Below are 16327 nucleotides of genomic sequence, written 5' to 3'. Positions count from 1 at the left end.
TTAAAATATAAGAACTCACCATATTGACGTGTGTGTGGTCCAAGAGAGGTGGTACTGGTACATTACAGGCTAATGGCATAATGTTTTCTAGATGAGGTAACTGAGTTTACAGCATATAGAGCTTTTCAAATATATCTTAAGCTTTTAGGGGCTGACTACATGAATACCTTCTATTGTTTCCCTTAGTAGTTTGAAAATGCATTACATATCATGCATGAAGCTGTCTAGTATGTATTCAATGTTTATATTACTTTGCTAGTCATGTCTAATTTCACACCAGCATAGGCTGCTTGTCCACTGAATAGCTTGCTAGCACCACTGCTCCATATAAGAAGTAAGTAGCAATTTGTGTATCCATTTATATATGTATAATTATATACATATAAACTATATTATAAATTATACAAGAGGAACAATACTGCATTTTGTTCCATGTTGTTATATTTGCTTTATTGTTTAAAGACTAAAAAGTAAATGTCTGACCTTTTTCCCTCAGATTAAATGAATTCCCTGTGATAGGATAACGAAGCAAGCATTTGTTAAATTCTTACTCTGGGCCAAATAAGCTTTTTACATGAATTAAATCATCAGATAGTTTAAAACTTAAGTTACATCATTTCAACTTGTAGCTCAAAATTCTCCAATGGCACGTTGGCATATTTGGAGTAAAAGCTGAAATATTTCTAACAGTCCATAAGGCACTACCTGCTCTCTTCCCCAGCTACCTGTCTGATATAATTCTCTATGACTTTCCCCTCACCCAGCTTTGCTGGAGCCGTGAGAGCTTCCTTGCTGTTCTTTGAACCCAACAAGCAGGTTCCATCCACCACAGGGCCTTTGCACTTACTTTCTGTCTTCTTAAGGTTGTCCTTCCTCACATGTGTGTGTGACTCGCTCCTCACTCCCTTCACATATCTGTTCAGATGTCATCTCTTGGCTGACACCTAACCTTTCTATATAAAGTACCATTTAAACAAATATACTATCAAGGGTGAAACAGACCACCAGCCCAGGTTGGATGCATGAGACAAGTGCTCAGGGCTGGTGCACTGGGAAGACTCAGAGGGATGGGATGGGGAGGGAGGCGGGAGGGGGGATCGGGATGGGGAACACATGTAAATCCATGGCTGATTCATGTCAATGTATGGCAAAAGCCACTACAATATTGTTAAGTAATTAGCCTCCAACTAATAAAAATAAATGAAAAAAAAAAAAGAAACACGGACAAAATGTCAAAACAAAGAGATCATAAATAAAAGTAGCCTAGATATTTAAAAAAAAAAGTACCATTTAAGGTTGCGCTTCTAGATTTTTCAACAAATAGTTATTGAATGGTAACTGTGTTCAAGATGTTCATAACTAAAAGGGAAAACAGTAAAGCATTACTCTCACCTCTCAAAGGGTTACAGTCTAGTTATGAAAATAAAATATGAATGTATAAAAATGCAGATGTCAATGGTAATTACTCAACAAATGGCATGTATCAATGGTTCTCAAACTTTGTATCACTATAACATATATTGCATTGATGAAACTTTATCAATTACTCAATAAACATTTATTGAACACCTAAAACATGCAGGACAAGGTAACTTGTGGAGTGGCAGGGAAGGGAGAATAACTCTAAGCTAATAATTAAGCCAGCAGTAAATTATAGCTTTGTTACATCTAAGTATGGGAAAGCCCAAGTATATGAGCAAGTAAGAAGACCTAACTTAGTCTTGTAGAAATATTTTTCTATTATTCTGTAATAGGAATGGGCATTAGTCAGGCAGAGAGGGAATAATGAATGTTTCAAGTATAGAAAATAGCACGTATGAAAGCCCTTGAATATCAAAGAATGACTTTGAGGAACTAAAGGTAAATGAATGTATGGATACTAGAACTTAATAGTAGAGCATCAAGAGATGAGACCAGAGCTAAGTTTTGTTGGATGTTGGCCTCTATTTTAAGAACAAAACTATATCATTTCACTGCTTTAAGCAGGAACATGATCAAATATTTAAAAAGAAAACATTAGCAGTGTGAAGAATGGATTAGAAGAGGTGAAAATGGGACTGGGGACCCACTTAGAAAGCTATTGACCGTTTAGCCTAGGATGGTAGCAGAAATACTGGAAAGAAGTAGATGGTTTTGAGCTATACTCTTGGTGGGCTTGGCAGGGTTTGGTGATGAATTAGATAGAATAGGTAAGGGAGACTGGTTCAGGTTTTCATAAATAAAGAAATGGATGACAGTGTTTTATTTTACAGTTGAAAAGGCTGGGGAAGAGTTGAGTTGAGGGAAGATCATGGTTCCTACGTACAGTGCTGTATGCCCCCATGGGTACCCAGGAAGCGCTGTGGGCTCTCTGCCATACCACTCCTTTCTGCTCAAGAAAAATATAAGCAAATGAGTAAGAGGGGGACTCTAGCATTAACCTTGAATATGCCTTAATTGTCATAGTCCTTAAAAGATATTCAGTTATAAACCATTAGATCAGTAGTTTTCTTTTTTTTAAATCACAAACATCTATAGACTTAACTCTTAAATCGAAACACATCATTGTACACCATCTATTGATACAGATAGGAGATTCTATAGGGCTTCAGGTAACAAGTCAATTTGTCAGTGTTCAGGAAGTTTCCGTGGAAGCAGTGAAATTTGAATCTCCCAGACCTGGTGTTAATAGATGGACAGAGAGAAAAGGCAAATACAAAGTAACTGTGTGGTTAATGAACCAAATATTGAAGTTGGAAAGATATAAGCATATTCTAGGAGTAGTGAACACTTGATTGATGTGAAGAGTTCATGAAGAGAATTTGGCACATGGACTGATTAAGCTGATGAGCCTCAAAGATACAAGGCTTAAGCATTTGAATCATTTGCAGACAGTGAGCTGGAGACAGAAAGCATTAAATTTAGAAAAGTTGATATGATGATGATGTTCAGATTTTGTTAGAAGGATTGGGGTTAAAGATAGGAAGAATATTTTGTGACGTTTCTGCCTTTGTTCATACATAAAATATTAAAGTATTTAGAGTAAGAGTGTCAATACTATATTGCAGGATATTTGAATACATATTTATTAGAAAACAGCTGTGAGCTGGATTGATTACTTATTGGCCACAGTAAGAACGGATGAGGGATGAATCAAAGCAAAACTATGCTTTTTGAGGTTTGAAAAATTACAATGATGTGGGGACAAAACTAACAGAAGAAAGTTCTGTTTGGGAGAGAAATATAATAATTTGATAGTTATCCTGGATGGCAAGATATATAAGTGGAAATGAGGAATATTTTTGAGACCATGTCTATATGTTTTAGTGATCATTAAAACCCCCAGCAGGTCACTGAAGCCACAGGCTGAATTTTATATCATTTTTAAAAAAGATTCTCTTTGTTTCAGTTTTCTAACAAGCATATATTTATACCTTACTACATGTCAGGCATTTCAAGAACTTTTCACATAAACTCATACGTCCGTCACAGCAACCCTAGTATGTAGACACTCTTATTAATGCCATTTCACAGAAAGTGAAGTTGGTTTTCATACCTGAAGTTGTGTAAGTAGTAAATCAGGATTCAAGATTCAAATTCAGGCAGCCTAGCTCCAAAGTTTGTGCTTGTAACCATTCCATTCTGTTGCCTTTTGCTGGGCAAATGCTTTGGCTACACTCAGACTCATGTTTATCCAGCAAATTTTCCATAAGCACTATTTGATAGATGCTGAGGATAAGATGGTGAACAAAACCGTACACTGTTCCCTTCCTCCTGGGTTAAACCATCTGGTGGGAGGCAGTTGCCTATCAGTTAGTCTCACATGGGGACGTGGCAGCAAGAGCACTTGAACACTGTGGATTTTAAGCAGTTATAAAGCGGATTTGAGGGGTGGTGTTTTGGAGTAAGTGATCCATCATCTGGGACTGGGAGGTAATTAGAGATGTAGAAAGGGCAGAGGACAGTTCTGTGTAAGGGCTGTGTGGTTGGAGGGAGAATGGGGAGGATGGGAAGGTGGGAACAGAAGCGAGTGTGGCTATGGAAGAGTGAAGGACCATGGAAGCCACTATGGAAGTGGGGGCCTAAGGAAGGCTATAGAAGCCACTATGGAACCCACTTTTCCATAGTGTGGCTATGGGAGAGTGAAGGACCGTGGTCCTAAGGTCAGTAGGTAGAAGCCAGGCTAATATAAATCATGCAAGCCATATTATAAGGAGCTCTCTGTCTTTATAAGTGGGCTTCCTTGGTGGGTCAGATGGTAAAGAATCTGCCTGCAATGCAGGAGACCTGGGTTCAATCCCTGGATTGGGAAGATCCCCTGGAGAAGGAATTGGTAACCCATTTCAGTATTCTTGCCTGGAGAATTCCATGGAGAGAGGAACCTTGCAGCTACAGTCCATGGGATCGCAGAAAGTCCAAAATGACTTAAGTGACTAACACTTCTCTTCATGAATGTAAAATCTCAAACTTTTCCTATGTATTTGTGGGCTTATTTTATTAATTACAGATGTGGTGATGTAACTGTTTTTCAACTCTCAGCAGGGTATTTTGTGTAAATAGACTGAAAGTAGACATGTATTTGAAAAACATAACGTTAATTGGAGGTAAACTATGGTCTAGGATTGGTATTAGGCATTTTCCAAAATATCTTGTTTAAGTCTCATAAGAAGTTACAAATGATGAACCTGAGGTTCCAAAGGTTAAATAGATTAAACAAGCATTCTTGATCGCCATCTTATTGCTGGTGATTTGCAGTCTTAAAACTTTCCTCTCTGAATTACTAAAAGTTTAAATCCCTATGTTCCAAATTTACTGAGCATCTATGGCGATACCATTATGAGCATTTACAATGCCCCAACTCTGCAGTCCCATAAATTATTTTTAAAAAATCTGCTCAAAAAGTGTTTAGAAGTCAGCACTAAAATAAGGAATTTCCTGGGATCCACCCATAAGGCAATCTTTGGACTTTTGAAAATGTTTTTCTTTATTGGATATCATATGGATGGGTACTAAAAAGGAGTTTTCACCAAAATATTAGAACCCTGTGAACTTGAAATCTGCTGCCAATAGTCATAAATTATCATACCTTAGAATGTACAAAATGTTGTTGGAAAGGAAAAATTTGAGATACATTTTAAAAGAATTTTCCTGTCTATTTCCTTAAGGTAATTTCTTGATTGTAGAAAGGACCCAGAAAACTGACATACACTCTCAAAAACGTTTTTGGAAGTATCATCAATTTGTTTGAGTTTCTATAAGTAATACTTAGCAACTGCGGTGAATTTTGTTGAGACTCTGAGGGACTGTCACACCTGCCAGTCTAACACTCCTTTCTTTAAGGAATCTTTCATATTCACAGACTGTTTCTCTTTCTTCCATTCAGACCTCACTCTTTCAGTCTGAATACTATAGCTGTGATTTAGAGGTATTCCAAGATGGAAGTGGCAAAAGAAAAATCACTGTTTTTTGTGGGGAAAAAAAAAGTGAAAGTGTCAGATGCTCAGTTGTGTCTGACTTTTTGTGACCCCATGGACTATAGCCCACTAGGCTCCTCTGTCCATAGAATTCTCCAGATAAAAATACTGGAGTGGGTATCCATTTCCTTCCCTGGGGGATCTTCCTGACCCAGAGATAGAACCCAAGTCTCCTGCATTGCAGGCAGATTTGTTATGGTCTGAGCCATCAGGGAAGCCCAAACTTGTGTAGAATTGTCTAGAAAAAACTTTTTTTTATTCCTTCCTTCCATCTTTGACAACAAAAGACCTAGTTAATTTTCCAAAGTGTGCATATTTAGTAACTTTTTTTATTCCTTCCTTCCATCTTTGACAACAAAAGACCTAGTTAATTTTCCAAAGTGTGCATATTTAGTACTTCTTAGTTTAAAATGTTATTTATTTATTTATTTATTTTTAAATTATTCCCCACTACGAACATGGAGATTTTAAACTGGCAACCACATATATTTGCCTACAGATCTGATTGTTTAAATCCAGAGTATTTTCACATTAAACTATCCAGATTTCCAAATTATTCTGAAATAATTGGAAGACCTAACAAGAAATTGTGACTGCATTTCTTTGTGGCAGCAATGAGTTAGAATGAAATAAATATGGCTGCCCCTCTTAGACATAGCATGAGCTCTTTAGTTTTCCACAGTCTCCACCACTTCTTATAGTCCCTTAGAGCTAGCCACTTCATTCTGTTATTTAATCTGCCTGACTTCTTCTGGGCCTTTGAGTTTATAACTTGCGGTTGAGATTACAATATTAGCAATTTTTGTTAGACATAAAATACCCTTGTGATCCTGGGCTAATTGACTTTTCTGGTCTCATTTTCTCCTCCACATGCATTCTATACTCATCATAACATCCATGTCTCTGTCAGATTTTCACTTTATGGAATGCATTGCTCTTCATTTTTTAGGTTTGGTGAGAACTTAAATCCTTCAATTTTGTAAAATGTTGCTCCTTTGCGAGGCTTTTTTATAATGATGTCTGATCAACCTCTCCCCAAAGTTAAAGACACATCCTAAAATTTTCCAAAGAACCAAATTTAAACTTCTGTTTAAATACTTAAGCTTCTGTTGTATTTCTTGCCATATAATACCGTGATTTTAAGTCTGTTCTCAAAGAAACTGAGAGTCTCCAGAAATGAACCTTGGCCTTGTCTGCCTCCAGTACCTAATGTTAGAACTTGAGTGGAGTTGTGATTTAATAATGATTGGCTGAATTGAATCAGATTAAATTTCTATTTAAAATTTTTAGAGAGCCTCACCAATTAACTGAATTTTCAAGTGTAGGACTAGACTTCAGGAATTTTTAAGCTAATCTCTCTCTAGTCATACGTAAACCATTAGTTGGGAGAACAGAAGCTTTTTATAGTAACATAGCATTTAGGTAATGATTCCCATGTGGATGTGTATATAAAATTAGGCACGATGCAAATAAAAATGGAAAGAATGCATTTCTTGTTGAATTTCCTATATTTTCTCCACTGTAAAGCATCTGGTGCTTCTTAAATAACTGTCAATTACATAATAAATTTTTCATAGAATTTAATTTTTGGAGTAGATTTAGGTTTATAGCAAAATTGAGCAAAAAGTATAGAACGGTACATTTGTTATAATCAATGAATCCACATTGATGTGTCATTGTCACCCAAAGTCCATTGTAACATTTAGGGTTCACTCTTGGTATTGTACATTCTATGGGATCTGACAAATGTATAATGACATATATATGCCATTATAGTGTCATTCATTATAGTTTCACTGCCCTAAAAACCCAGTGTGATGAATCTCATGATGAATCACCTGATTCTACCCCCCTCCTCTTAAACCCCTAATTATTTCACTGTCTCTATAGTGAAAGTCTCTCAATCTTGTCTGACTCTTTGCAACCCCATGGACTATACAATCCATGGATGGAATTCTCTAGGCCAGAATACTGGAGTGGTTAACCTATCCCTTCTCCAGCGGGTCTTCCTAACCCAGGAATCAAACTGGGGTCTCCTGCATTGCAGAAAGATTCTTTACCAACTGAGCTATCAGGGAAACCCGATGACAACAAAGATAAAAACTATAGTTTTACCTTTTTCAGAATGTCATATATTTGGAATTATACAATATGAAATCTTTTTAGGTTGACTTCTTTTACTTAGTAATATACATTTAAGGTTCCACTGTGTCTTTTCGTAAAGCACTGAATATAATCCATTTTCTGGATATGTAGCAGTTTATTTCTGCACCTACTGAGGACATCTTGATTGCTTCCAAGTTTTGGCAATTATGAATAAAGCTTCTGTAAACATATGTGTGCAGGTAATAATGTGGACATAAGTTTTCAATTAATTAACGTCTTAACATTTTATTGTCCATCTCATCTTTTAAACGTGAATTTTGAGCACTAGACCTTCATTTCCAGTATCATTTTATTTTATACCAGAAATAATTTCAAATAATTTAAAATACTTAACATCTTTTTCTAGTTTTTAATTTAATTAAATTTTTTATGATTTTACAGGGTGTACCAGGGGTACTTTCCAGGGTGTATCAGCTGGCTCAGATGGTGACAAATCCACTTGCAATGCAGGGGTTCTGGGCTCAATATCTGGTCCGGGAGGATCCCCTGGAGAAGGGAATGGCAACCCACTCCAGCATTCTTGCCTGGAGAATCCCATAGACAGAGGAGCCTGGTGGGCTACAGTCCACGGGGTCTCAAAGAGCTGGTAACGATTGAGTGACTAACAGTTTCACTTTCACTAGAATTTTACTGAGAAACCTTATTGAATTATATTTTTTAATTAATGTAAATATTCTTATATTGTTACAGCTTGAAATTTACACTGCATTTTGCTGTGGGACCCATTCTCTAGAATGGAATGTATCTTGGAGAGAGAAAGGATAGGAAAGGTTGATTTTGAATTCAATGCCATTAAGTTCAGTTGCTATTGTCCTAAATCATAGCTCACTCTGTCTGAGGCATGAAATCTATTGCTGAGTCCCCAGTAGAGGTTGATGGTACCAGAAGTAATTTTTCCCATTTTTAATTTCAGTAATTTTGTCTTGAAGAATATATTTTCATCCTTTCTAAAGCCGCCTGGTAGTTATTTTCATATACCTTGGTACTGTGAATGTTCAATGAAATAATTTTATTGAGAGCTTTTTTTTTAAATAAAATATATGGCAGAACTAAAAGGAGCAAGGGGATACAGTGGAAACTTTGATTCCATCACGGAAAGAGTGACTTTATTGCCTGCATATTTGAAAGTACATTCTATATACCCTTTGGAAAAGGAAAGATATTAGTTCTTGGCAATTTCCATTTCTTTTTTTATATATCTCTTCTGTTTTATATCTAAAATGTCTACTTGATGTAATCAAGGGGACTATTTTGTCTCAAACTTTTGTGAAAAATGGATTATTTAAACTACTAGTAAAGTTAAAAAAATAAACTACTAGTATTAAATTTTCAGTTCACTGCCTATGGAGAACTAAAGATACCATTCTCTCCATTTTTTCTATGTTTAATAGGTGAAAGAAAATACATAATTCTTTATTTTAATGTTACCTGGCTAAAACCTTGGGAAATAAATCAAATGCTGAACTATATTAAATTCCAGGCAATAGTGAGCTTTCATGGAACGGTTAGAAGTGTATGGGTATAAGAGGCTGAATGATTTGATTTCAACTATGTATGAGCTCAGTTTTTCCATCTTGGAAAATGGAGATATTATTATATACCTAATTCATGGCATTACTTTTTGAGAATTAAAAAGGATGATCTGTATGAAAGGATATGTTTTGTGTGCCTAGAGCATGGAGGCACTCACAGTGTTAATTCATCCCTTCCCCGCCTACCGTGTGTTTCAGAAAACAAGAGTCAGGACTGCGTATGTGTGAAGCACTGTATCTGGCACCATGGCAGTAAAATGATGGAAAATATCCTGGTTCTGTAGGTGCAGATTATAAGTATTGTAAATGTAATTAATCACTGTTGCCCTTCTGAAGCTGTAACACCCACAGCATGGTAACTAGGGCAGGCACATGCTGTTCTCTAGGATGTCAGGAAACTCTTTCCAAATGATGGACATAGTTGTGTACCTCAGTAACTCTATCCAGGGGGACTACTGGATTTGAGGGGACCTGAAGGAAACGAGGACAATATTAGTTAGGGGGAAAGCAGTCAAGTGGCCAAATATTGGACTTTCTACACCTCCAAATAATGGTCAAATATTGGACTTTCTAAACCTCCAAATAATGGCTTTATTTTCCCTATTATGAATTCCCGAATATGATAGCCACAAGCCACAAGTGGCTATTTAAGTATAAGTTGATTAAAAAGGAATTAAATTTAGAAATCAGTCTCAGTCACAATCACCACAGCTCAAGTGCTCAATGACCACATGCCACTAGTAATTACTTGTGATTATTACAATGGGTAGCACAGATATAGAACATTTCTACCAATATTATCACAGAAAGTTCTACTGGAAAACTGTTTAAAAGATGAAATTCAAATTTAGGGGAATGATACAAATTGTTTGCCAATCTTTTCGTGAGTTCTTATAGCTATAGTAGAGAAAAATCAGATGTTTTTAAGAAAATATGAGAGAAGGAAGTCATAGGCAATTCAGTATTGCATTGGTGGCAGTGATAATAACCTTTATTGAACACTTATTCCTTCACTTGAATTATATTGTTTAATTTGCACTCACACACACACATAGTCAACGAGATGCACTTTTTTCCCCTATACATGTTGAATAAAGAGGAGACTGAGGAACAGAAACGTTAAGTAATCTGTCAAAAACTATTGCAGCAGGAAAGTGACACAGCTGGGTTTGAACTCAGGTAATTAATTGGACTCCCAATCCCTAGCAGGTGATTCACTTAAGAGGTAATGGATTGAATTAAAAGACTTTAGAATTGAATTTAATCAGAAAATATTGATAAAATGTAAAAGTCACTCAAAATCTTACTACATATTTTGGAATTATGTAAGACGTAAATGATCCTCTATGCATCAATCACCTTCCTCAAAGGTAATAAGTATTAATTTGATGGATACCCTGCTTGAATTTTCTGTAAATTAATGTTATATAAATAAATACAATGTTCATATTTGTAATCCAACATATTTATATGCAACTTAACTGCATATATGGCCATCTATACTGTGTATGTGTGTGTATACACACACATCATGAAATTGTGGTGTACACATGTGCTTGTATATTATCTGCCTAAGAGTATGTACTGAACGTCTTATGGTTCAACACATATACATTTATCTTATTTTTTTAAAAATTATTGCACAGAGTTCCATTGTATTGTATATTATGCACTATTCAACCATCGCTTTCTTGGCACACTCTTATGTCTATTTTTTCTATTCAGTCAGCATTGCAACAAATATTCTTGTTCATATATTTTAAAGCACTATTATATTTGCAAGATATAGTACAAATATAAAATACTATTATATTTGCAAGATATAGTCTTAGGAGTAAATTGCTAGATTTAAGGATATATGTATTTTAGTTTTAATAAATATTGACTGATGTTCATGAATAGTTTATAAAGGTGATATTATACTAGGCTATTTTTTATTGTTTTTACAATTCATATAGGAAAACATTTCTTTGAAAACCACTACTTAACCACATTGGTTAAGGGGTATTATTATATGTGGGCTTCCCAGGTAGCTTAGTGGTAAAGAATCTGCCTGCCAAAGTAGGAGATGCAAGAGAGGTGGGTTCAATCCCTGGGTCAAGAAGTCATTTCCTGAAGTAGGCTCCAGTATTCTTGCCTGGAAAATCCCATGGACAGAGGAGCCTGGAGGGCTACAGTCCATGGGGTTGCAAAGAGTCAGACGCAACTGAGCAACTGAGCACGCATGCACATTGTTATATGTATCTATATAAATATATGTATATTCATGAAAAAATTTTATTATGTCTAAGCCTAAAACAAACTTAACAACAAAGAGACGGATCTTGGATATTAGACAGACACACTCTTTGAGTGACTTAGTAACTGAATATATTAGTTATGTAACTATAAAATCATTGGACAGGAAAAACCTAGTAATAGTTTGATATTTGCAGGCTTCACCAATACACAAAGACCATATTTCATTTTTTATAACCATCTTTGTAAATGATCTCAACAGTCAACAACATTTTGTTTATATTTTCTTGTTCACAGAGAATAGAAGGAATAATCCTATATATGAATTTAAATCATAAGATGCTTCCCCCTTGATCTTTTTTGCTTTCAGAGGCAAAGCTCTGTCTAGCCCAAATCATCAAATACTTGGCTCAGGCTTTCACATCACGTAGAATCAAACTCTGACTTCATGGAATGCCACGAAAACTGGTTATATTCTATTAAAGGAACAAAAATTACCTCACGCAATTCTTTATAACATTTGGTATGGTAAGGGAGCTTTCTAGGGTTAAAATTTTTGAGGTTAGTAATAGAAAAATCTGTCCAGGTTCACACGCTCCCTTATCTTAAACATATTCTTATCCTGGAAGAGAAATGAAGCAGAATATGTAAATATGTTTCAAGTTCAGATAGCAGAAATCCAACCAGAATTATTTTTGTATTACATAATATAGCAATGATCTGTGATTTAAAAGGAAATAGTCTGAAAGAATGAAGATAGCATGTTATTGTTGAAAGATGAAAATTTTCAATATTTCCTTTTCTTGGTATTGGTGATAGAGTCTTCTGGATGTTAGATAATTCTGCTGCTCTTTTTTGACTTTATAATTCTTGTGTAATTCTTATTGTGTGTCTATGTATGCACATAAGAATGGAGTTGTGTATGCTACATTTTATCTATGTTCATATTCATATTTGTGTTTCATTCTCCTTTCACAAATGAGAAATACATTTATAGATACTTTATGAAAAATACTGACAGAATACACAGATGAAAAAGAAGCCCTCCCCCCCCTAAAAAACAGTAGAAGAGAAAGAAAGTGGCCGTCTGAGCCAGGGAAAGGATTTATGTATATTTACTTCTAGATATTAAAAAGGCAAGTTTATGTTTACAGGCCTAGGTTTTCATACTCTCTTGATTACCAACTAAGTTTCATTTGTGTTTCATATCCTTTCCTATAGCTATTCACAAATCTATTTACTGTTGTGAGGTCATACCAAAGCATTTTATTGAAAACATAAATGTGTCATTGTGATGACTGCCAGATATTCCACCAGAGTGAGATTTCTTTGTTTTTCAGAATCTACCCTTGAAGAAGATTCCATGCAAAGCCAGTGCACCTTCAGGCTCCTTTTTTGCCAGAGACAATACAGCAAATTTCTTATCCTGGTGCCGAGATTTAGGAGTAGATGAAACATGTCTATTTGAATCGGAAGGTTTGGGTATGTATATTTCCTTTAGAATTTTACTTGATATGATATTAAAATTACTGTTTGTCAGTATAACTCTCAAAATTAACTTCTTTGGGTGATTCATTTCACAGTTTGTTAACTTTTAAAAAAATGTAGTTTGTTGTAAACTTGCAGGGTTTTTGTTAACTTCAGTTTTTGAAGGTAGAAAAATTCACCCTCTTACTCTTGGTCTCCTTGTGCATAAAATAACAGGAACATAAGTAGCAGAATTCTTTCCTGGCTAAAAATAAGCATATACATTGCAAAATGGGGGGATTCTTGGAAAATGTAGGGTTAAATTTTACCACCAGGCTCTTACCTGGACTAGAAGAATAGCTACATGTGTTCCAGCCATCCATCATGAGCACTTTTGTCTTTTCACCTCTAAAAAATTATGAAAACACTATCGCTTATAAGCACTTTGTTGAAACATTTTTTAGTTAAGCTTATTTTTAGTTAGTGAAATTTGTTTTTTGCTAGTTAAAAATTAGGCAAACAAGAAAGAGATTAGGGCAAATTGAAAATGATGGAATAAAGACAGGTGGGGTCTCAAAGAGTCAGGCTCAGAGTCTTAGCACATACCTTAGTGCTTAGGCTTACCCAGATAATTCTGGGGTTTTTGTTTTGTTTTATGATTGAATTTTGGCAAATGCACTTCCAGACCACAGAGCCTGGTTTTGTATTTTCCTGGGAGAAAACATACATTGGACCATTTAGTGTTTTGACATTACTTGGTACCCTTAAATGTTCAAATATTTTATATAAGATCTACCCCAGTGGTACTCTATAATGGAAAATATTGGAATTAAAGACCAGTTTTAGTAAGTGGAACTAAGTGAAGAAAGGAGACATTTAGGGGGTGGGGGAAATGCTTTGGTTCTTTTGCCTGAGGCTTTAAAACTCAATTTACAAAACCATGTAATACCAAAGTAAGCTGAGCATCCTTCAGAGAGAACACGTATACAAATTACCTTACTAACATTGAGAATATTCTTTGCCTTGAAGCCTCACAAAACAGAATTCCTTCCCCTGCTGAACCTAGGAAACTGATGGTATGGCAGCTAAAGTCTTACTCATTTTTTGTGCTTAAGGAAATTTGTATTTGTACTGAGAGGAGTTAATGTGATACGGAAAAGACTGTCATCAAATTTCTGAGAAGTCTCTCAGCGGAGAAGAGAATACCATGAGCTTAGACTAGGAGAACATTTTATACCTGAAAGAAAAAATAAACCAGAATAATTGCACAGTAGCGTACTCTGTACAACAGTGTGCTAAGTGAATGCCCGTTGTATGAATGGACTTTGAATGTTCTTACCATCTCCTCACATCAAAGTAAAAAAAAAGAAGAAAAAAACTTAGTGGAAGATATATATGGATATAATTCTTTTTCAGGGCTTTGGTAATTTTACAAATAGATTTTAACTTTCAGGTTTATAGGTTTATGTGAATGGAGGATTATAGGAAGGGAGTGAGGCAAAATTATTTGTGGAAAAAAACCCATCAAAGAGCTATTAAATGTCTGTGGGTATACACACATACACATACACACATATACACATAAGTGTACTATTAGTCACAAGAAGTACACTTTTCAGGTGTGGACAAATAACATCATGATTTAAAATCCTGGAGTCCTCCTACATTGCCATGTAGGGAAACTGATTTATTGTTTGTTACTTTGTTCATTGCACAGGTTTCCATTCAAGAAAGAATTTTTCAGTGACTTCTGTAGGCCAAGTGGACTACTAGAAACTATGAATATAAATATGATCTTGTCTCAATTTTCTTACTATCCATAAGTTTTTTTTTGTTACTTGAACTAGTAAAACATTCAGCTGGACTCCAAGAAGCTTGGATGATTTTTTAAAACCCCATTCTGATAATAAATAATACATCTTATCTTGAAACAATAAAGCATAATTTAGTTTATATGATAATGGTCCTTATACATAAATATACACTGTGTAGCATATAAAATTATGTCAAGAAGAGTTTTTAAGTGGTCGAGTTCTTCACCCTATTTGACTTTATAAAAAAGAAAACCCATGGTAATTTACATGCAATAACTGTTAAGTATTTTGTTAAAATATCTTTGATTCTGCTTATCTTCTATAGTATAGCTTTGCTTATACCTTGCAATTAAAATATATTTATATAGCCAAGAAACTTTAATAAGACCAACTTTTCAAGGCTATAAAATTTTTAAAATAATTTTGAATCCTCTCTGTACCAAACTAGATGAGATAATTTGGCTTTCTAGTTTGTTACTTAATGAAAAGGTAAATTTGAAGTTTCTGCCTCTTAGAATAGGACATGAGGTGATGTGTAATAGGTCCTGTGGAGATGGAAGCAGGAGCCAGTGTGATAGCGTTGATTTTAGGATTATTCAGAGAAAGGAAACAGCTGTGTCCATCGATGTTCATGATAATCACGAGGAAGGACAATGAGAAATTCCATTTCCCCAAGCAGAACCCATTCTCCTTGGACTTTTCTTATTATTCACTGTGGGTGAGGAGGTGACTGAGCCACGGCTGATGGCCTTGGACGCTGCACTTGCAGAACTGACTTTCTTGCAACATAACGCTGTGTACTCTGCTTGATGTCTTTTCACACTTCACTTTTGAAAGGGAATTTAGGACAAGGGTTTCTTCTTTTTTCCCTACCTCAAGATTTCATTTCAGTAGCACACAAGATGAAGAGCAGCCTTTGTGTCCTAGCGTTTTGAACAGCAAATAAAATGAAAAGATGCCCTGATGAAGGGGAAAAAATCTGTTTGAATGAATGATAAAGTAGATCACTGTACTGAGTGTGTACCAAGAAGCTTCTGTCTTTAGCTGTTCAAAGGTCTTTGCCTGCATAAAGCATTCTTATCTTTGTGGCAACTGATACGTTACCCTCTGTGGCAGTGCTTTTTTTTTTTTTTGTACGATTATTTGTGAGAGGATCTTAATCCATGACTCACTCTGTCTGTTCTCTTTCCACGACAGCTAATAACAAGAAATCTCAGTGGGTGGGGAAAGATGCCAGGGATGAACTGTGGAGTATAGACAGCATCTGATTCCATATGCTTCTCTCATGCTTGTTGCTTTGATTCTTGGCAGATAACTATGCCACATGATGCAATCACGTATAGAGTATAACCTGCCGTTTATCTTCTAAGACGTTCTTGAGAGAGAGCTTTTCCTCTTCAAATGTCAGTTCTTAGATGATGAGTTAACTAATATCCCAGAATAGTATTTCAGAAATGAGTCAATAGAAAAATGGATACATGTCATAAAAAACTTTTTCATAAAATATTTATAAAAGCCCAAAAGAGAGATAAAAATCTTTGATACCTTAGTGATAAGTCAGATGCAAATAAAAACTATGAAAAATTAGTGATGATTAAGAATTGTATATTTAATGTTGGAGTAAAGTCAACACTAAATATTCAATTCTTAACCCTCG

General features: G+C 35.3%; 1 protein-coding gene across 9 annotated transcripts in view; it reads left to right on the top strand.

The window, feature by feature from the left end:
• GAS2 (growth arrest specific 2) overlaps positions 1-16327 on the top strand; it is a 167725-nt gene that overhangs the window by 58961 nt on the left and 92437 nt on the right. For all 9 annotated transcript variants that reach the window (XM_043451964.1, XM_043451968.1, XM_043451970.1 and 6 more), the window contains one exon: positions 12730-12871. In XM_043451964.1, the coding sequence (XP_043307899.1) occupies positions 12730-12871 (142 nt within the window). The remainder of the gene's footprint in view (positions 1-12729; positions 12872-16327) is intronic.

The sequence above is a fragment of the Cervus canadensis genome, chromosome 29 (assembly GCF_019320065.1).
Source record: "Cervus canadensis isolate Bull #8, Minnesota chromosome 29, ASM1932006v1, whole genome shotgun sequence".
In the NCBI taxonomy this organism is placed as follows: domain Eukaryota; kingdom Metazoa; phylum Chordata; class Mammalia; order Artiodactyla; family Cervidae; genus Cervus; species Cervus canadensis.
This window is presented reverse-complemented; position numbering and strand designations above follow the sequence as displayed.